A 22,346-nucleotide genomic window follows, 5' to 3' on the forward strand; every position below is an offset into this window, starting at 1 on the left:
GATGATATAGTAATTAAACCACTCCAGTCATCAATTACTATGTTTGTAGCCTGCAGGTGCGGTAGTTCGTAATATTTTTTAATGCTTTTGATAATTATAGCAGAATCTCCATGTACAGTGTCATCAGGATAATTTGTGGTATACAATTTATAGTTTGGCATTTTTCAAAGTGTGGTTCCGAAATAAGCATTATATCAATTTTGAAATTATTTTTATTGCATACCAAGACTAAAACTTCAAGCTAGCAACAATATCATATGATTATATTGGCCTATTAGGATAATTTGGGTGACTTCTCACCGACTATGTTGGTGTATATTTGGTTGGATTTGGATCTTTCTATAAAAAAGAATAAGTTCAGTATGTGTCTTTGCATAAGACCTATGATATTTACGTCATCTGCATATTCCACGATTTGTATTTCGTGTTGACCTCTTAAACTTATGTTGGAATCTCCTACAACGTATTCTAGGGCTAGATTAAATAGAACGCAAGTTAATGGGTATCCTTGTCCAAGATCGGTGCTTGCGAGACCAAGTCTCTAGTTAATTGCCCTTGGACTTTTATCCTCTATTATGTGTTCAAAGCCTAATAGCATGTCAATTATTATACTGTTGGATGCAGTGTGGGAATCTACAAAGAGTTGATGAATTCCAACATTAAATTGATAGCACTTATCTAAGATTAAAAAAAACTTAAAAAATCATTTATAAAAAGGTATATTTATTAAAAAAGAACCCTTTCAGACTACACCGGATCACAGAACCTTTTCGGATTGACAGGTCCATCATCAGTGCTGTTAACAGATATACATAAGCGAAGCCACTAAATATGTGGGTAAAAACCCTTTTAAACTCTTTAAATTAAATTTATTATGTATTATATCGTTGCTGATAAATTTATACGATATTAAAGTTTTAAACAGATTTACTTCAAGGCAACATAAGACTCCCATTTGGGTTGCTGGCCCTGAGCCGTAGTTTCTATATGGACCTTAGATAGCAACTCTTCTCTAAGCTGATGTGGACTTGTTTTTCTTTTGCCACCTTGTCTAGTTTTCTGTGTTTATGCTACAACTTCCACAAATCGTGCTAAAATCAACAAATTACAGAGGAATAACTTAAAGTTTCATGCATTATCGGATGAGTTGTCATTTTTTGCATGTCTAGTCATTAAAATTCGCTTCAGATTTTCAAAGACCGTCTTGGTAAGCTGAAAATTAATATGACACTTAATTAATTACAATAAATTAAAGTATATATAAACAGAAACCCAAAAATATAAAAAAAATGTCTATGGGACAAAAAAATTTGGAAACGCTAGTGTAGGCGTTCAATTATTTTTATTATTACTAAACATTGATTTTCTAATTTTAGCTACATAAATTTTGCTTTGGTGTGATATTATGGTCTTACAATAATAATTTTTTAGTGGAAATTAATCACATTAAAAATTATGAATACTTTATTATGAAAGTTCGGTCCCCAGACCGCAAATTATTTATTTATATTTTTTTAAACAGTTTGAAACAGTCTGAAATAACAATCTCGTCATTACAAAAAATATCTAAAAGAAAAACCTTGACTTGTTAGCAGACTAGACGCAAGTTAATGTAACTGATTGTGTAACTTCTATAGGTATTATTTACGTGATTCGTTTGGTTAGTATGAGTATGAGATGAATGAACAGATCATTACACAGAATGAAGGTTAGTTAAGTGCTAGGAATGTGACCTCCTTTATATTGAAAAAGTATTTTTGTCTAATTAAACTCACGTTTCGGTATATCTTAAATATAATACCATCTTTTTTAATCCATAAATGGATTTGGTTTATTAAACTTGAACACTGGTTTCATCCAGTATATATAATTTTTCTAGTTAATTAATTTTTTTATATTTGATTTAATTTAATATAATTTTCTTCATTTAAATGGTTGGTTTATAGTTTTGAAAATGGTTTTGAAGCTACTCTCTTATGAAATTTTACATGTGCTTGTCTGATGCGTACGTCGTTATTGGTCCTAGCAAATACTTAAAGGTACAAAATAAAATAAATAATATCCACAGGTGAAGATATTGCAAACGCTCTAGCGTATTTTTACGAAGGCCTCTCTAAGGACAAAAGCCCTCGCACGGACACTTCACACTCATAATCTTAAACCTATACTCCTCTTAATAATTAAAATCGTAATGTAGGAATTAATAGTCGCCTTACATTTCAAAAACTTAATACATTTTCAAAAATTAAATTAGGATTTCGCCTAATTTTAACATATCTATATAGAAATCAGCCAGTCATTTCCTAGCATATTTGCCACAGTGGAGTAAAAATTCTGGATGGATCTTATCGGAGCCGGGTGCCTTTCCAAACTTAATTTCTGATATTGCTGAAATAATTTCTTCTGAAATAAAATCGTCAGAGTATTCAGATGTAGGCCGGCATGCAGACTTTAGTATTTTTAGTTCTTGTTTTAATTTGGTGGTGTGGTCACGATCTCTAGGTACTTTTGACTTTACTACAATGTCGGAAGCCACTCGGTTGGGAGCTATTGGTACTTTGTCTCTAGTTGGGAGTCTGCTACTACCAAGTTTTCTATGCAAAGATCATGCTTTTCTACTTGATTTACTAAAGTCTAATTTTTTCATAGTGTCCATTCATTTTTGTCGTCTGTCTGCATCCAAACTGTGTAGTAGTTCGTCCGCAATTTCTCGGACTTAGTTTTTGCCGTATTCTAAATACAATTTCTCACATTTTATTCCGTCCTGGGACAAACTCTTTACGATATTCTCTGGGTATAGGTTTCTTCCGTGCCGACAAATCTCATGTAGTTTGCACGTGTTGGGGTTATCCATCCCAGACATTTGTCCAATCTCTCATTAAAAGTCGCCCAGTCTGCTTTTTTTGAAAGTTCCACCTAGGTCGAGGAAAAGATGATATTATTGGTATTTTGATGCCAAGTTCCATTACAACTGGTCTATGTTGGCTATGTGGAAAATCTAGGAGTACTGTATGTGAAGCTGCCGGTGGTTGATTGTTTTCATTTATGGAAACAAAACATAGGTCTGGGGTGTATTCTCGCCTCCAGGCTGCAGATCGAAGAAAAGTTCCCCGTCAAAGACCTGACAAAATGTCAGCTTCTTCGCTCCAGTAAAGTAGAGCCTCGCCGTTTTGATCTCTGTGTCTATACTTCCAGAGTGCATGATGACTGTTGAAGTCTTCAACATAAATTGAGGTGTGTGGGTGGGCGTGAATAACATGCAGAGTCCACAGGACTGCTGAGGGTTTATAAATATTGCTGATAGTAGTTTCGCCAATTTCGCCCTAACCTAACCTAACCTAACCGTATGAATGTTTTTTATGTCTCATGTAGAAAGTATGTGTGCATTTTCTATTTTGTTTCGAACATAGGTTGCCACTCCATAAGCTGGATGGTAAGTTACACCCCATAAATCATGACCATGAATTCTTCCTCTAGCGAGAATTTGTTCTTCGTTTTCTACATGGGTTTCCTGAATTGCGACCACGTCGATATTATTTTCAATGAGTATCTTTTGAAAATACTCAGATTTTCTTCTATATTCTATATTGTATATTTAAATTGCAGATTCGGAAGCTTGGTCCTAAATCTTTTGTTGGTTGGCCCTGAGAAGCTCCATTTAAATTGTTGGTTGGAGGCATGCATATCTTATATTCGTGATGTATTCTTGCCAGGATATCTAGAGATTCTAGATTGTCTGGCTGCCTATTATGCTAGTTCATTTAGCATTACTCAGAGTGCATGTGTAGTATTATACTACTGGCGCGAACTATCTTTACACCCCCCTCCCCCTTCTTTTAGAATTAGTCACACTAATTGCCACTACAATTGCTGATTTTTTTTACATCTAGTCTTGAAATGATAAAATAAATTGAACTGATAAGATATTTTCCGAAACGTTTGGGATATTGTCCTTATGTATAAGAATCTTTGTAAAGTCCGTAGGTTTTTCCAGTTTGTCTCGAAAATTTTACGTGATGTTGCATACATTGCTTGTGAATTATTAGTTTTATTTCAATTGCTCGTAAAATTTAAGAATACCTGCTACTTATTATTTCTCGCAATATTCTATTCTATTTTAAAATTTTTCAAATAAACCACTTTAAACTAAAAATAATTGATTGGTATAGCAACCATATGCTATATGCATCGATATTGCCTTGAATTATTAATATTTCTTGATATACTATCTAAAAATAAAACTATTAGTAACCGATATACAGAAATTCAAGACTATATGCATTATACAAATGTCTCTAAAAATATTAAAAATATTAGCTTTATTGTCTATAAAATGTAGATACTCGTAGCTGTTGATACTGATAGTAATTTATGTACGACTGCACAAAGCAATATAAAATAGAAAAGTTGGCAACGCCAACAAATTGGATGGCAATTCCATAAAATATTTTTTCTACAGACGTAGGCAAATAATAAATATCAAAGTTGATCGATTTTTTTGATCGACAAAATCATTAGACTTGGGACAAACATATAGACAACAAAGAAATAAGAATAGTTAATCATCTCTATTTTAATCAAACTAAGTGTGATGCTAATGAGAAAGGTGGACCAATCACAGCCAAACAGTCATTTTGGTTGCGGAAAAGCAAGAACTTAATTTAAATATTTTGATGCAGATTTTAAAAATTTCTTATTTTCGCACAAACTTCAAAATTCCAGAGAATTTACTTTATACGACTTTTTAGCAGGTGACTGCCCAGAACAATCTCGCTTAAGGTTCCAACAATAATTCTCTATCATATAGAAATCCCATCTTCCTGTAAAATTAATTAATCATCCTCCCTGTTTTTTACTGAAATCACCCAAATTTTTCCGGATAAATCTCCTTTACGATACTTATATCTTTCTTCTTCTTAGAGTGCCGTCTCCCTACGGAGGTTGGCAGTCATAATGGCCATTTTTATTTTTAAACTTATTGCTCTAAACAAATCAATCGATCTGCATTGATATCAATCACGTAGATTCCTCAACCATGAATTCTGCCTTCGGCCAACAGATCTTCTTCCTTGAATCTTTCCCTGTATTATGAGTCTCAAAATTTCATATTTTGTTCCTCTCATCACGTGGCCTAGGTATTCCAATTTTATGGTTTGTATAGTGGTGATTAGTTTTGTTTCTTTACCAACCCTCTCCAGTACTTCTTTATTTGTAATTCTATCAGTCCATGATATTTTTAATACTCTGCGGTATAACCAGAGTTCGAAAGCCTCGATTCTTTTTAAATTGTATTTTTTTAATGTCCAGCTCCATATTAAAATATTAAAAATATATAACAGCGAATGGTACGCAGTCTGATCTCCAAAATTATATTTTTGCACGTTAGGAGTGGTTTTATTCGTATAAATGCTGAGCCGGCAATATCTATTCGCCTGTTTATTTCTGCAGTATGATCATTGGATTCATTGATCAAAGTTCCCAAGTACTGATATTTTTCTACTTGTTCTATCACGTTACCATTGGTTGTCAATAGGTGATGTATATTTTGTTTTTTTTTTGTAATTAGCATGTACTTCGTTTTTTTAGCGTTTATAGCAATTCCCGTCTCAGCACTATTCATACTTAAGCTTTCGATGTTGTAAGATCTTCTATACTAGTTCCTATGATCACAGTGTCGTCTACATATCGTAAGTTGTTAATTAATGTTCCGTTAACGGTAACTCCCGCTTTGATATTATTGATCGTGTTTTGGAAAATTTCTTCAGAATATAAGTTAAACAAAAGTGGCGATAAAACACATCCCTGTCTAACTCCTCTACAGATATTCATTTCTTCTGAGTGTTACCCATCAATTTGAACTATGGCACTTTGGTTCCAATATAATATTTGCACTATATTTATGATTTTACTGTCAATGCGCTTGTTCATAAGTATTGATATCAGTTTTTCATGTCTTACTTTATCGAAAGCTTTTTCGTAGTCAACAAAGCACAAGTGTAGATCAACGTTTATATTCCGACATCGCTGAATCAATTTGTTGATGGCAAATAGTCCTTTTCGAGTACCCATTCCATTTCGGAACACGAACAGCGTCTCGCTAATATCCTCTTCTAGCCTTTCGTATATTCTCTTATGTATTACTTTCAGCAGTGCTTTGTATTGTGTATCTACTCCAATTTTTGCATTAAAGTCTCCTAAAATATTGTAAGAAATATCTCTAGATTTTGTTAACTTGATTGTATTGTGCAATTAAAAATAAAACTTTTCGATCTCATCTTCGGTCTTATCAGCTGTGAGGGCATAGACTTGGATCATATTAATATTACAGTTTCGTGCTTGAATTTTTAGCATTATTATTTTTCTTATATTCTTATATCTTTATCCTCTGTCCTTTACGAGAAAATGTAATATTAGTACTTGGATATAGAAATATTTTCTTAACCCTAGAAAGGTGGACACTCGTAAATTTGATGACGCTCCTCTGTTTTCGTCACAGTTCAGGTGCAATATGCCCATACACTTTGCAGTAGCGCCCATAAACATAATACAAATAGACTAACTGTTGCAATACAGCCCTGTTCCCCCGGCGCAACAGAGAAAATTGATTCAAAGCAGTCCATTTAGCAGAATATCTGGGGCAATAAATATTTTGGCTGAACTGAGGCGTGAATTCGACGGTTTTTGCTCCTAAGGCGTACTGCTTTACATGTTTGCACAGTAAAACATTAGTTTATTAGAAAATATCTGTATATATGTTACGAGCAGTGCCCGAAATTGGACAATACTAGTAAGGTTTGTAAGGAAAAGATTGTTCACTTCTAGCATTATACTTCCAAACTGTACAATGTCCGAAATGATCAAAATTAAAAATTATTATCGAAACGCTCATCGATTATTATTGATAAGAGACACATCAAATTAAAAATCAAACTTTTATGGTAAATGTATGTTTATATTTTCTATTTATATAATATAGATTTGTTCTTTTTCGAATCGAAAATGTGATATAGTGCTGTGTGCAACTGTATGTAAATTAAAAATCTCTTCCTGTCATTTTAAACAGATTGGTAGATTATTTCAAGAATAATTTAATGCTACAATCCAGAAGTCAGAAACCCTGATTATTTATTATAATATTGAAAGCTCATTGAGTCATTGATTTTTGTTTGCCTTTAAAAACAAATAAAGAACAATCATAAAAATCGATATGAATCGATATCTGTCATATTTTCCCAAACATTGTACAGCAATTTTTTTATACAAATTCCGACGATTATGTCTATTTCGGAGATTGTACAGTAAAGGACAATGCTACAAGTGGATAAGATTTTCCGTACAATGCTAGGATTGTACAATTTCGGGCATAACTCGTAACATATATCTATTTGTTAGCCTCTAATTAATTTAAATATTTATCTATGACAAATGTTTGCATGATCACTATGAAAAAGTATAATCCACCACATAGAGTATTTATGTGATAAAATAAATAAATAAATAAAGCTGTAGAGTCAGACGCTTTGAAAAAGTAGTATCTATTTTAGTTTGAGCCAACTTTGCTCATTAGTATGTGAGAAATATATCCACACTTTTATTGATAAATAAATTGGTCCTCTGTAGACTGATTAATTTTCTCAGATTATTATTGTTTTCAAAATAACATTACCATGACCTCCATCTACTAGGCGTTCCGTGACGGTTACAATATTTTCTTATCAATGGTGACTAAGACACCTATTATATCAAAATTCAAAGTTCATATTAATCTTAATTGATGTTGGGTGAAAATTAATATTTAGAAAGGTTATCACCGATTTGTAATATCTAAATTTTGCATGTTAAAATAAGACACTTCTATTTATAAACCAGTATTTGTGGATACTGAAATATTGAATTTTATTGGTTTTATTGATGGTGTACAATATTAACTTGTTTTCAGAACGACCTTGCTGTCAAAGGTGACAAATTGTTGAAGTTGGCAAATAATTTTATTAATCTGTACCAAAATGATATTTTTCCGAAAAATGGTCGGGCAATTTGTTTTTCTCTCATCTAGTAGTTATTTTCGTTGGAGAATAGTTCACGGGCTTTGTGAATATTTCATAAAGAATAGCATGTTTAATAATTGCGAGAATAATAAATATTAGTGCAAGAAAACCATGCAAAAAACCAGCAGTACAAAACATAAAAGTAAAGAAGGCTCTGTGACACTCTACGCAGGACAGGCTGGGCGGGAATGATGCTCTTTCTTGCATTTGTAGACTATGAAAAGGCATTTAATAGTATCGAGACGTGGATCAAATAGCAAGCTATTATTAACTGTAGAATAGACTCGAGATATATATAGGCAAATAGATGAAAATGATAGTACAACTAGATGAAAATACAAATCCCATCCCCATGAACAGAGAAGCTCGACAAGACGACGAAATATCGCCAAAGTTGTTTATTGTAGCCTCAGAAGACGTCTTTAAAACTACAAATTGGCCAACATTTATGTCATCAACGACAATTGCAACAATTTAAACAACCCCAGATTCACTAATGACATTGTGATTATAGCACATTCGAGGAATTACAAATTATGATGAAGGAACTAGCAGATAGCTCCCAATACGTCGGCCTAAAAATGAATATGATAGAAACAAAGACAATGACAAACACAGACGACTCCAAACGTATTACCGTAAATGGCAGTCAGATAGAACAAGTCCAAGAATATTTATGTATCCAGGAAAAATTCTGAAACTTGACAAAGAGAACCAAAGTCCGGAAATCACTAGGAGAGCAATACTGGCACGGGCAGAATTAGGAAAACTTAGTTGAATACTTAAGGACCCCAAACACCTGGGGAGCAGAGTGTTCAATCAGTGCACCCTTTAAAATCACAACATCACCCACAAAAGCCAAGCATATCATAATAAAAATTGCCAAAATACAAATGGAGCTTCGTGGTCAACACTGCTAGACAAAAAAGACTAAATGAGATGTATAGATGACATTAAAAAAATAGCCGGATCAAATTGAAAGTGTGTTGCTCAGGATGGAAGGAGTTGGGAGACGCCTATGTCCAAAAATGGACAAATAAAGGCTAAGAAGAAGAAGAACAAAAAGAAACGATGCTCTAAAGAGCTGGCAATTCGTGAGAATAAAATGAAGACGTAGATTAAAAAATATGGCATAGAAGAACACTCAGAAGTTAGTGACTGTATTGACTTTATAATTAAAAACATGAAAGCAACTAGCGGAGGGCCCCCTTATTTGCAGATAGCTCTCAATAAGCTCAACAGGATCTTACAGGCGAACCTTCGGCAGATCCTACTATTGTAACGCTTGCCGTGCTACAATAATATTACAAGGCCAGAATCGCTCGTTGTCGAAGAGAATTAGGGCGGGGTTATAGAAACTATATCGTATTTTAAATTCAAGCACAATTAGATAATATGAAATTATAATTTATTATTGGACGCCACCCCTGGTTTATCCTCAAAGGGGAAGAGCAAAAAAAAATTAAGATTTATTGAAAGTGTACAAGAAAACTATTCTTTATTATTTCTTAGCAATGAACAAAAAGAAAACATTAAAAGTTACGTCATCCCAAAGGGATTCCAAAATATTATTTTATGTTAACATTATCATAAACAAAAAATCTTTGTATCGTATTAAATTAAGAATTGGTTATAAAGAAAATGAATGTATATATATATTAACCCCAAATTTCGAAATTTGTTTACATTGAAAATAATATAGTTATTTATCAACTAGGAACAATGAAGAAAATAAACCTTTAAATTAAATTAGAACACTTCACTATATTTTCATTTTTTTTGAGTTCATAATCATTTCTGTTGTCTTGAAAGTAGGTATAATAAAAATTGGTACAACCTTAATCTGCTCTGTTTCTCTTCTTATTTAATGTCACCAAATAAACCATTGATTCAGCTACGTACTATATCAAATCACCACCATCCTAGATAAGAGGGGTTAGGGATTCCAAAAAAAGATACTGCTACCGGGCCATGATCTGGAATAACTCCATAGCAATACTATCTTGCGACGAGTATTAGAAATATAATAGCAGCATTATAGCCTCTCCAATAAGGGTCTAAAAAAATAAATATCTATCTGAAATATGGACAAGAAAAGGATTTATTTGCTCACCTCTGAATTGAGACCCACTTTATAAAACACGTCTTAACGGTTGGACGGTCTTAACAGAAAAGAGCGAAGCGCTGTCATGGCGCCTGAATCTGGAAATTGGGCGTGAGTGACAAGTTGAAAAATATGCTCATCTACCGGATATATTTGGGAATTACAGAAGAATCCTTGAGTCGGCTACAGGTAGGTACTTGACAGATAGATGGGGCTATTAGTTTTATTTAAAAAAAAATTATTGAAATTTATAATGATTTTCTTTTATCTTTTGAAACGGTTACACAGCCCTCCCCACGATTTCAACTGGGTACCAGCGTGGAATCGGACTAGGCATGGTGGCACACCATACTAACCTTTTCAAAAGTGGAAATAGATATACGGAGAGGTAAGACAAACAGAATGGACAAATGTAGCTACAATCTGGACTCACAGAATCCTTCTTTCACAACTCACGTGGTAACAACTCAAAGATTTCAGAACAAAGCGAAACAGAACGCATAGAAATGACTCAACTATAAAAATGTAAACAAAAAAAAATTGCATGCTCACTCTCAAAATGCATAGGGTATTTCACCTATAACCAATATCATGAACAAAGCGGAATAAAACAAAACATATCTACAAATCATTATTTGAGACCAAATGCTCGCATTCAATCGAAACAATATAATTAAGATATTATTATTTGAAATTTCATAAGTAATATAAAGCAAAACATACTAGTGTTGTCACCAAGATACAAAACAGATAATTTACTGCGTAGTCGTTATGAGACCTAACACAATAAAACACAAAAAAAAATAATGTTATCGTTTGTTCGGAAGCGTAGAGTCTTTCATCTATGACTTAATCCACGAATAACATAAGAATAATAATACAATCGTATCATTAACGCCATAAAATACAAAATACAAATGTGTCATCGTTTGTTCGGAAGCATAGAGTCTTTCATCTATGACTTAATCCACGAATAACATAAGGTAATAACGCAGCGCGTCATTATAGACACATTTAGAAATACACAAATAAAAGGAAAGAGTTACTAATAGTTCAAAATTGGGTACATTAAAGTTCTACAAAGACAAGCCTTAATAAGTTTACTGGGAAAGGTAGACATCAGAATTTCTGTAAGACACATCTATATTTAGAAACAAAAAAAGCTGATGTTTAGTTATTAGTATGACAACTAGAATTTGTGATAACTAACGTGTATCATCCGCCTATAATAGGGACAACATCGGTAGGTCAACTTCGGGTAGGGTCAACTTCGGGTGGGGTCTAAATAATTCTAGATTACATAACTAAACAGGTATTGGAGAACTAAAAAAAGTTTCCTGACGCGGGAGGCTGTTATTCTAGATTTATTACTGAAATACAATTATGAATGGCTTATCATTCCGACGAGTCAACTAGCGGGAATCCGCTTACTTCATCCCTAGCCTTCCTCAGTGTCTGGCCATTCAGAATATAGGATGTTAGACAGCAATAATCTTTTCAAACATTATTTTGGGGGGTTTCGAATAGAGAGTCGAAATTCGAAGGTCTTTACACTAAGAGTAAAACTTAGGCAAAATGAACAGATACTATAATGAACTATCATTGGTAACTAGACAGAGGAATCTTGATATCTTTGGTATAGATACCAAAAAAATTACTTGGATTTATAAATCCGTAAAATAAGATAAATTGAATTTTGTATCCACTTGAAGACAACTAAAGGTATGTACAATTTATTGTAATATAAACTAACATAAGCATAAAAATATCACATTCTACCAAGGCATTCTAAAAATAAAATGAGATTAAATTTTGCAAACACCCTTAAAATCAATATAGGTTCTTGGTCGGGGTAGCACAAACTCAAGATCTCGATCAATACAAACTAGAGAGAGAATAATACCGAAGTAGAATAAGATAAGATAAAAATAAAATTTATGTCGAAAAGAAATACGACATATATACATATATATATATATATAGACATATTGAACACAATAAATGATCAATATTATAATAATAAAAAGTAAAACAGTTCAACGAACTGGGGTGCGAGCCAAACTGAGTTGCTCTGGAGATCGACGTGCGGAGTCTCCTACACTACTTCCAGAGGCTCGTCTCTTTGCGACAACATCTGAGATACACAAAATTATTAATTGGAATAGGGATAGGTCCACTAATCCACTTGACTATAGCAGGATGCTCCCTGACTAATAGTCAACACCACCGACATAAAACAAGGGTTGTCGAGACAGCTCAAAAAAAAAATTGAAACGTGTCAACTTCCTGAAGGGAAAGAAGCACTAAGGGACAGATTTGCCGAAGCAAAGTGGTATTCAATGTACTAAGTACTAGGGTATCAGTGCTGTACTGACCCCACGCCAAAAAAATTTGGAAAGGAAACGAATCCTCTCCAGGATAAAGTTTGCGTTAGCGCAACTCTTCCTGTACACGGGCCACGGAGGGGTTGAATAGTCGCTGGAGAAGGTAGCAAAGATTAAGTACGCAAAGGCGTAAAGGGAATCAACTAAAAAAATTAAAAATTAAGAATGGACTGAACATTTTAGAAGAAAGGTATTAAAAATTTAAGAAAACTGATTTATTCGGTTTCAGACAAATCTGAATTTTCCGACGAAACACTGACAGGTTGATAAGCTTTTAGGTCTTAATAAAACAAAAAAATATAAACAAAAATCACGACATATTTACATGCTAAATTAAACTGGATGCTCGATTTGATGAATCGACATCAGGTACAGTTCGTTGGCTATTAGGCACAACGACCAATGGCAGATTTCTATAAATATGGCTCTAACCTAACCAAAAGTGTGGAACAGACCAGTGTTAAAGTTTCTGGGAGCGAAAAGAAGGATGCTTCCAGCTCAACAAAGGCGGGTGGCCAACTAAGTAGTCTTAGCAAGCTTCGCTATGGTTATCCACTAGGTAGACAACCTAAATAGCATCAAACAATAATAAAGTTGACTATGACAGTCAAGCAATGAATGAATTTCCAACCACTGGTTGAAAATTGAACTAACGCAAAAGAAGAAAGACAGGATGGCCAATAGTTCCATAAGAATATCCTCTGTGATTGATCACAGCGAAAAATTTCCAAGCAAGAAGACTCCCAAAAGGAAAAAAGAAGAAAATAAATCCAAACCGTTAATACACATCTTGGAGAAGCAGAAAGAAAAGGGGTATATGGCATACAAGACACAATCGCTACACAAAAAGTTCAGTTTCAAACTGTTGTTTCCAAAAGAAACAAAAAAAAATCGTAGGAGTCTTCCACGAAGCAAAAACTTACGATAAGACTTAAAAGGAACGGAAGATTCATTACAATCTTCAAAGAAATAGAAAAATATTACAGTCCATCGTTAATAATAAAAAATCATGATGTTGGATGTAACACACCACAACAATAAAAAGTTGAACAGTAAAACATTTTTGACACCTAATTGAATCCAATATGGTCGTCATACAAATCACAAAGAAATGTTTACCATTCTTTAGCAGAACTCTAACAGAGTCAAAATAATATAAACTTTTCATTCTCAGTGGGTCATTTAACGGTAGTACCAGAACTATTTCAATTGTTAAACAAACGTGGTCTTAACGTCGACATAAAGATAAAAGATAAATTCACAATAGGCGGCAGCGGGTTGTTTCACCTCTGTATATACAAAGAGTCACAATAGACAACAGCAAACTACTTCAACCTCACTTGTACCATATCATGAACACAAGATAATAAATGATAGCTTTTGAGCCTTAGCCAAAAGTCTCAAAGCAAAAGATATATGTGGTCTAATAAACTATTAGAAGACCGCAAAAATGTCAACGACAAAAAAAGAAAGCTGCTGGGTATACCAGTAGTCTGACATCACACAAATAACTCAAGATACAATAATACAGGTCACGTGCCTGTACGTCCTACAGGACATCTCGAGAAAAAAAAAGGTAAAACCACAAATAACAATAAATTCCAGTACCAAAAACATACTTCTACTACATCTGACCACACAAAGACATAAAATTAACATAACAGAAGGAGAATAACAATATTTCCGCTCTATATTCTCAACAAAGACGCCTTAGGCAGAGAGAAACGAAGTCATATCATTACTTCCTTATACATGCAAAACAAAAGAACCATGGACTGTAAAATATAGAAAGCATTTTCCTTTTCAGGAAATAAAATTTTCTTTTCAAAGTACAAAAAAGTTAAACTATGAAAAAATAAATTTTTAAAATAAACGAAAACAAATTAAAAAGAAAACAAATTAAAAAGAAAATTTAACAGATAACAGATATTATATCAAAAACACCCAAAAAAGTATTCTGCAAAAATCCAGATAACACATTTTAAAATTACGTAGGTCGGGACAGCCTGTATATAGGTATAATTCCCAACTGATTGCCGTAAATAGAAACCATGAATCAAGGTCAAGAAATAAAATTCACTTAATTGATTTTTCAAATAACAAACGCTAAAAGCCATTTCGTTTATTTAAAATAAACACATTGAGGAATATAATTATTATGGTTCTATCAACAAATAAGACTGAACTGCAAAGAAAGCCATCGTTTAGATACGAATTAATTTAGGGACATAAACAAAATTCATTTTTCACTTATGGAATGTTTACTTTAAATAGACGAGTCTGAAAATAAACAACTAATATCGTTCACATTAAGAATACCGACAAAAAGAAAATCGCAGTAAGTAGTGAATGTTTACATCACATCATTCCAAATACGTTTTATTTTGATCTAAGAAAATAGACGGAAATATTTCTACGTAATTTTACGAAGATTAAAAACGAATACATATAAATACTTTACAGAAAAAATTCTAAACTGATTAAACAAAAATTGGGTAAAAGCAAATACACAAACAACTTGAGTCTAAAATACGAAATATAAACAGAAATCATAAACATATTACGTTGTTTTTATAATGAAGATACACGCTCCACGATTGGCGCGCCATTTATGTAACGCTTGCCGTGCTACAATAATATTACAAGGCCAGAATCGCTCGTTGTCGAAGAGAATTAGGGCGGGGTTATAGAAACTATATCGTATTTTAAATTCAAGCACAATTAGATAATATGAAATTATAATTTATTATTGGACGCCACCCCTGGTTTATCCTCAAAGGGGAAGAGCAAAAAAAAATTAAGATTTATTGAAAGTGTACAAGAAAACTATTCTTTATTATTTCTTAGCAATGAACAAAAAGAAAACATTAAAAGTTACGTCATCCCAAAGGGATTCCAAAATATTATTTTATGTTAACATTATCATAAACAAAAAATCTTTGTATCGTATTAAATTAAGAATTGGTTATAAAGAAAATGAATGTATATATATATTAACCCCAAATTTCGAAATTTGTTTACATTGAAAATAATATAGTTATTTATCAACTAGGAACAATGAAGAAAATAAACCTTTAAATTAAATTAGAACACTTCACTATATTTTCATTTTTTTTGAGTTCATAATCATTTCTGTTGTCTTGAAAGTAGGTATAATAAAAATTGGTACAACCTTAATCTGCTCTGTTTCTCTTCTTATTTAATGTCACCAAATAAACCATTGATTCAGCTACGTACTATATCAAATCACCACCATCCTAGATAAGAGGGGTTAGGGATTCCAAAAAAAGATACTGCTACCGGGCCATGATCTGGAATAACTCCATAGCAATACTATCTTGCGACGAGTATTAGAAATATAATAGCAGCATTATAGCCTCTCCAATAAGGGTCTAAAAAAATAAATATCTATCTGAAATATGGACAAGAAAAGGATTTATTTGCTCACCTCTGAATTGAGACCCACTTTATAAAACACGTCTTAACGGTTGGACGGTCTTAACAGAAAAGAGCGAAGCGCTGTCATGGCGCCTGAATCTGGAAATTGGGCGTGAGTGACAAGTTGAAAAATATGCTCATCTACCGGATATATTTGGGAATTACAGAAGAATCCTTGAGTCGGCTACAGGTAGGTACTTGACAGATAGATGGGGCTATTAGTTTTATTTAAAAAAAAATTATTGAAATTTATAATGATTTTCTTTTATCTTTTGAAACGGTTACACTATTGCAACTGATTCGATATCATCTTGACATAAAAGTCTTAAGTATAACAAGGCCAAATAAGAGGTATATTGGGTATTTGCGAATAGCTAATATATAATTCTAATAGGTAGAAAAAACGGTCAAGCAGTAGAACCGTATATTATCCATAAAGAAGTATGTTCAAATTTTTTTTCCATTTTCGCAGTTTCTTAGATTATTCAGGAAATTCGCCTTCTTTCAATACTACACTTTTCCTATAATTCATCATGTATTATAGATTCTAGTACTTATATCCTTTTATTACGTAACACAGGTACTGCAACTTTTTGATCTTAATCGTATGTATCAGTTTCTTTTCCGTTTTCGTTCTTCTAATGACTTCAAGAATAATTATTATTTTGTCTACCCAATTTATTTTGTTATATTTGTAGGTCCACACCTCAGCTAGTTGTAAGTCGGTAACTTATTTCTTTCTTTACAGTTCAGTCAACTACATAATAGCCCAGAAAAGACATATAAGCATAACGTCCTTGTTTTGAGTTGTAAATCACGGTCACTTCTGCATAGCGCTTTTTTCATTTTATTGAAAATTGCTCTAGCTTGTCCAATTATCATGTAGCACGTCTCTGTGTAAAGTGTTTTTGGAACTCCGAATAAACGTTAAATAATCTTCTTCTTAACTGACTTTACAACTCGGGGTAAGTCTTCGCTGCATCCACTATAGCCCTTCATCTTCGACAATCTTGCGCTTCCATTTCCAATTGTTCATGACACAAAAGACTGTCTTTAGCACTCTGTCTTCCTCTGATTTTACCACATGACGTGCCCATCTTATTCGGTTAGCTTTTATATGTCTGACGATGTTTTCAATACCATACAGAGTCACCAATTCAGCATTGCGGCGCGTTCTTCACTCTCCTGCCAATTCATCTCTTTGAAGTCCAAATATCATTCTAAGAACAACGTTAAATATTAGTGGAAACAAAATGTATTGTCTTATTCCTATCTGTATTTGAAGCTCTTCAGAATTATCTCACCCAATCCTGATGTTTGCACGTTGATTCCAGTAAAATTTTTAATGATACGTGGGTTCTTATCATCAATACCTACCTGCTGAAGAATGGTTCTCATTTCGATATGTTTTACTCGAAGACCTTCTCAAAGTCAATGGCTCATCAACCTGATGGTTTGGTAGTCACCACAACTGTTCGCATTTGCTTTTTTGGGTATTTATTATTTGGTCACATAAGTCCGTTTCATAAATGTTGTTAAGAAGATGAATGAGTTAATTTTATTACCCTTTATATTTCGTCCCTAGTTATATGAAGTCCTGTCACTACCTCTTTAATTTCAAGATTGAGCCTTTCATCACTAAACAGTTTCTTAATATACTCTTTCCATATGTTTTTTTTTTATCCAAATCAGTGAAATCAAGTTTTTTCTCAAGACGATTCGGTAATATTCTTATAAAGAGTTTGTATAGGTAACTAAGAAGACTTATAGGTCTGTAGTCATGGGGATCTTCTTTTTTGTACAATAAAATGACGTCAGCGTTGTGCCATTTGTCGGGTATATTACTATCCAAAAGGCACATGTTAAAGAGGTTTTTTATTTTATTAACTAGGCAAGTGCCTTCTATTTTGATTGCATCAGTAACTATACAATCTTCGCCTGGAGATTTGTTATTCTTAGCTTTTCTTAGGGCTAGTTTTATTTCGTCTATTGTGATTTCCGATAGTAGCTCTGATCCTTCAACTATTTTATTGGTTGTAAGATGACCATTGCTCACCATTTCATGAAAAAAGTAGTATAAGCTCCTTTTTTATCAGAATTATCAGCAATTTAATTACAACCATTCATTTACCCATTGGAATCCACAGCAAAGATACTCTGTTGTGCTCCGTCAGTTGCTTAAGGGTTTTTTTCAATTTCAATCTGTTAACGACTCAAGTTGTCTTCAGTGTATTCGTGGTGAAACTGGAATTGAAAAGAAATACAAATATCTACTTCAAAGATAGGTACAGTTTGTGGAAATAGTAATTTGACCTGTTAATCCGCCATGTTCATTTATATCCGAATTTCCGACACGTGGAATATTGTGATTTTTAGAAATTTTTTTGACTAATCGTGTCCATATTTTTGGCCCAATGGGTGTTATTACGAAACACAAACTTGTAGTAAAGTTGGATGACAATAAAATATACCGTAATAGCCTTGAGCTATCAAATATGTACATATACCATTTACAAATATTAATTCCTCCAAGAATTGCATTAATTATATAAAATTCATATGCGTCGACACTTAGCGACCCACGATAAGTTTTCTATAAGTGGCGTATTTAATGTGAAATTTTTAACAACAAATTAATTTAAACTAATCAAATAGACATAAATAGAAAAGAAAACAAAGCGACAGGAAATATAATTAAATCCTAACCTTGAGCGAAAAGAATAATTAGTCACTAAAAATGTTAACGCCGTGCGTTAAAATTTTTGTCAGACAACGAAATACGACGAAATGAAGAAAGATAAAAAATTTATAATAATGCTGAAGATTTAAAGGATAAAATAATGGAGTATAAACACATAAAAGTAGAAGACTGTTTCATGTATCTTTTAGTTTGATCAAGAAAATTTAATTATTTTAACAGAAGTTTTAACTGGTAAGATTGTAGTTTTGGACAGACACACCTCATTATTCTACTATTGCTGATAAGACTCCGAAAAAATGTGTGTGCTTTTTAGTAATAACAATAAGAAAATAAGTAATTTGTTTAATTATAAGTAAACAATAAACAGCAAAAAACAAAATATACAGAATTATGTAAAACGTGCTTCTTAATATTTGATATTGACTGATTTTTACATTGATTTTACATTGATTTTTTATTGACTGAGTTTTACATTTGGGAAGTCGATACTCTCTGTGGAGACTATTTGTTACAAGGCAAGAACGCCAAAGAACGGTTCAAGCAAAGATCTAACAGAATGTGGAGAAACGTTCTTCATCAGCGAAGAAAAATATAAAATACATAATAAAAAAAAACAAAATCTAAAGACGGAAACCATCGCAACGGAAACCATTTTTAGTATACGTGGTAGTATACTAAAGTAAAGTAGTAGTATACTCAACATTTGTGGTATACGATCCCTAAGATATAACAAAACTGTCCATTTATGGTGAACGAGTACTGTCCCGTCGTTTGTTGGTAAATTACACGGTTCAAAGAAAGTTAGAAGCTGATGTATAGAACGTACTTACCTCTACTATCGTTCCGACGCGACTAGGGACAGGTACAGTCAGCGTCGTGGTAATTTTACTATGGAGTAGTCTATCGAAGTTGTGTTGAAATTTTTATCATTGTAGAAATTACAGTTCCAGGGAGGATTTACAATAGGTCAATTGTGGCCTAAGCGCTGTGTGAATTAACTCGCTCTCCCTAGTCTAGAGACAGAATGTAGTTCTTTATTAGCTTATAAACTAAACAGTTATTTTCTTTTCAATAATCTGTGTAATACAAAACAAATGGTCAACAGTTGATCTGTCTGCCCTAAATCTTGCTTGTTTCTCAGTGTAGAAATCTTTATGTTCTCTTTTATTAATAATAAATATTATTTAAAAGACAATAAAAGTTTTGATACAATTTTAGTAATCTTATATACTAAAACGCTAAGCCCTTTTCTTGTCCACCACTTTACTCAAAAACCATATTAGATAATTAAAATATTTTTTCGGAATATTATTAGTATTACGTATGAGATTGTCAAGATATACTTTTGGTACTAAAATTCACTTCCGGTTTTGAGATGACCAGAAGTTAAAATTTACTTTAAGTTTTAGACCCCACAATGTATATATGGATCGAAAGGTCTCGTCGAGACGAATCTAAATATGTACTTCCGGTTGCGATCCGACACCGGAAGTGACCCGAAACGCGCATAAAATGTCAAGATAGAGCAAATCTGACACCGGATTCGTGATCAGCATGCAAAATTAACTGCTAAATGATAACATTGTAACAAAAAACATTGTTTTCGACGTAATATTTCGTGATATTTAATACACTTTTTACTTGCATTATTATTGATGAATGTTATGTATATTCTTGCTTATATTGTTTGTATTGATCTCTTAATTTTTCTCGCAAAATAAAAATTTCATTTAAAAAACTCGATGTCGAGTTGGTCCGCTAGTAGCACTATTAATTATATAAATGATTTTAGGTGAATCATACAACAATGTTCTATCAGATGAACCAGATATCTTAATTATAAGGAATATCGATCCATGTATAAAAGCTAATGGCGCATTCCATCATACTTCTCGATATGAAGTTATGGAACGGGAGTATTATCCCCAACTGGTTGTCCGAAGAGGACAGAGTTTTCAATTAGATATCACTCTTAATCGACCATATGATGAAAAGAGAGATGGAGTTTCGTTCATAATATTTCTAGATGGTTAGTATACAATGATTATTAAATATACTAAAATTTATAACTTTTAAAACGTGTTGGTTTAGAATCGAAATTTATTAGCACTATCAAGATTTATTTTCATTTGTTATTATATTTCTTTATTCTTCATATAAGGTAAATTCAGCAATGTTGAGTGGAAGTGGAGAGCTATTAGAAGAGTAACAAGCAAAAATTAATTGGGTGTGCTTGGGAAAATATGCCAGTAGAATGGTCTGATGGAAGTATTTTCCCAATTCATAAAAAAGGATATACAATACTTTTTAAGAACTATAGACGCATCGCTCTGCTTGACACTATAAAGTATTTAGCAGAATGAGGTCGCCGAAACTTTGTTAGGAGAATATCAAGCTGGCTTCAAGATTAGCAGAACTACAATGGACCAAATTTTTCACATTGAAACTCAAAAAAACTGTTATGACAAGCAGACAAGTAAGTTGTTAATACTAACACAACTAACTTAAGAAGAACCAAAAATGAAGTTATGTTGACTAGATTAAGATTACGGACTTTTCAAGTAGAAAGGAGACTAAAGCAAGGATATCTTACCGATATCTTACCTTAGGTCTTAGCCACTTTTCTTCAAACATCTAATAGAATTTTAAAGCAGTATTATACCAGAAAATCGCCATTCATGGCAAACTATGACCAGAACATCACCTCTTCGGTCAACGCCGTCATCACAAACACCACAACTAAAAAGAAAACATAAGAAATTCTGACCCTGAGCAGACTAAACAGAGTCAAAATTGATTAAATTTAAAAACGATTTAGTTTAAATAGTTTTTTCTTCAATTTTTCTGAAATGAACAATGCCCAGACATACAAACCAATATGCTCAGTAGACGACCAACAGCCCCAGAAAAATATTTCGACCGTTGTCATATCGCTTTAAATAATTCCTGACTGGGATCGCAATTATAACGAAATAGTGTTTGATGTCAGAAAGAAAAAATCATTAAAACAATTTTTTTATGACACTTGGTGAACATTGTGGTGAAAAATTCATATTCTTGTTACACACATCCTTTAAATAAGATTTTTTCGAAAACTTTTTAATTTTTTTAGTTTTTAATTTTACCTTTTTTGTATTATGTCACACATACTCATTTATATTATACATAAATAGAGCGATTTAACATTTTAAAGGAGAGGAAAGACTTTCCCACGGAAATGGTTCGTTAGTAGGAGTACCTTTGTTAAAGAAACCAAATAAAAACCTTTCTTGGAATGTTCTACTAGAGAAAAGTGAAGGTTGTATAATAACGATACAAATTACTACACCACCTGATACCATTGTTGGAAAATGGAACTTAGAAGTGGATACAAAGCTAATGGATAATGGATCATATAGCTACAGCTGGGAAACACGTAAGTGTATTAAATAAAGCTTTTTTATTATATAAATATAGTTTTCTATTGGTTTTTAAATGGTTGGCTCATTAGACTCGTTATGCCATTCAAATCTATAGCTATGTAATATTTTTCTGTATTTTATCTCTATTACCTGTCTATATTTTTTCTTTTTTACTTCAGCATTCTTAATGCTATTTGTAACTAATAACTAATTTTTATTCACTATGTGGAGCAAAATCAAAGATTCTGTTATATAAGACACAGAACGAAA

The 22,346-nt window shown here is 32.7% G+C and overlaps 1 protein-coding gene across 1 annotated transcript in view; it reads left to right on the forward strand.

Moving 5' to 3' along the window:
* LOC140432857 (annulin-like) overlaps positions 1-22,346 on the forward strand; it is a 39,284-nt gene that overhangs the window by 1,926 nt on the left and 15,012 nt on the right. Inside the window, exons 2-3 of the mRNA XM_072520996.1 lie at positions 20,468-20,704; positions 21,869-22,090. Coding sequence (XP_072377097.1) covers positions 20,468-20,704; positions 21,869-22,090 — 459 coding nt within the window. The remainder of the gene's footprint in view (positions 1-20,467; positions 20,705-21,868; positions 22,091-22,346) is intronic.

This window comes from Diabrotica undecimpunctata, chromosome 1, assembly GCF_040954645.1.
Source record: "Diabrotica undecimpunctata isolate CICGRU chromosome 1, icDiaUnde3, whole genome shotgun sequence".
In the NCBI taxonomy this organism is placed as follows: domain Eukaryota; kingdom Metazoa; phylum Arthropoda; class Insecta; order Coleoptera; family Chrysomelidae; genus Diabrotica; species Diabrotica undecimpunctata.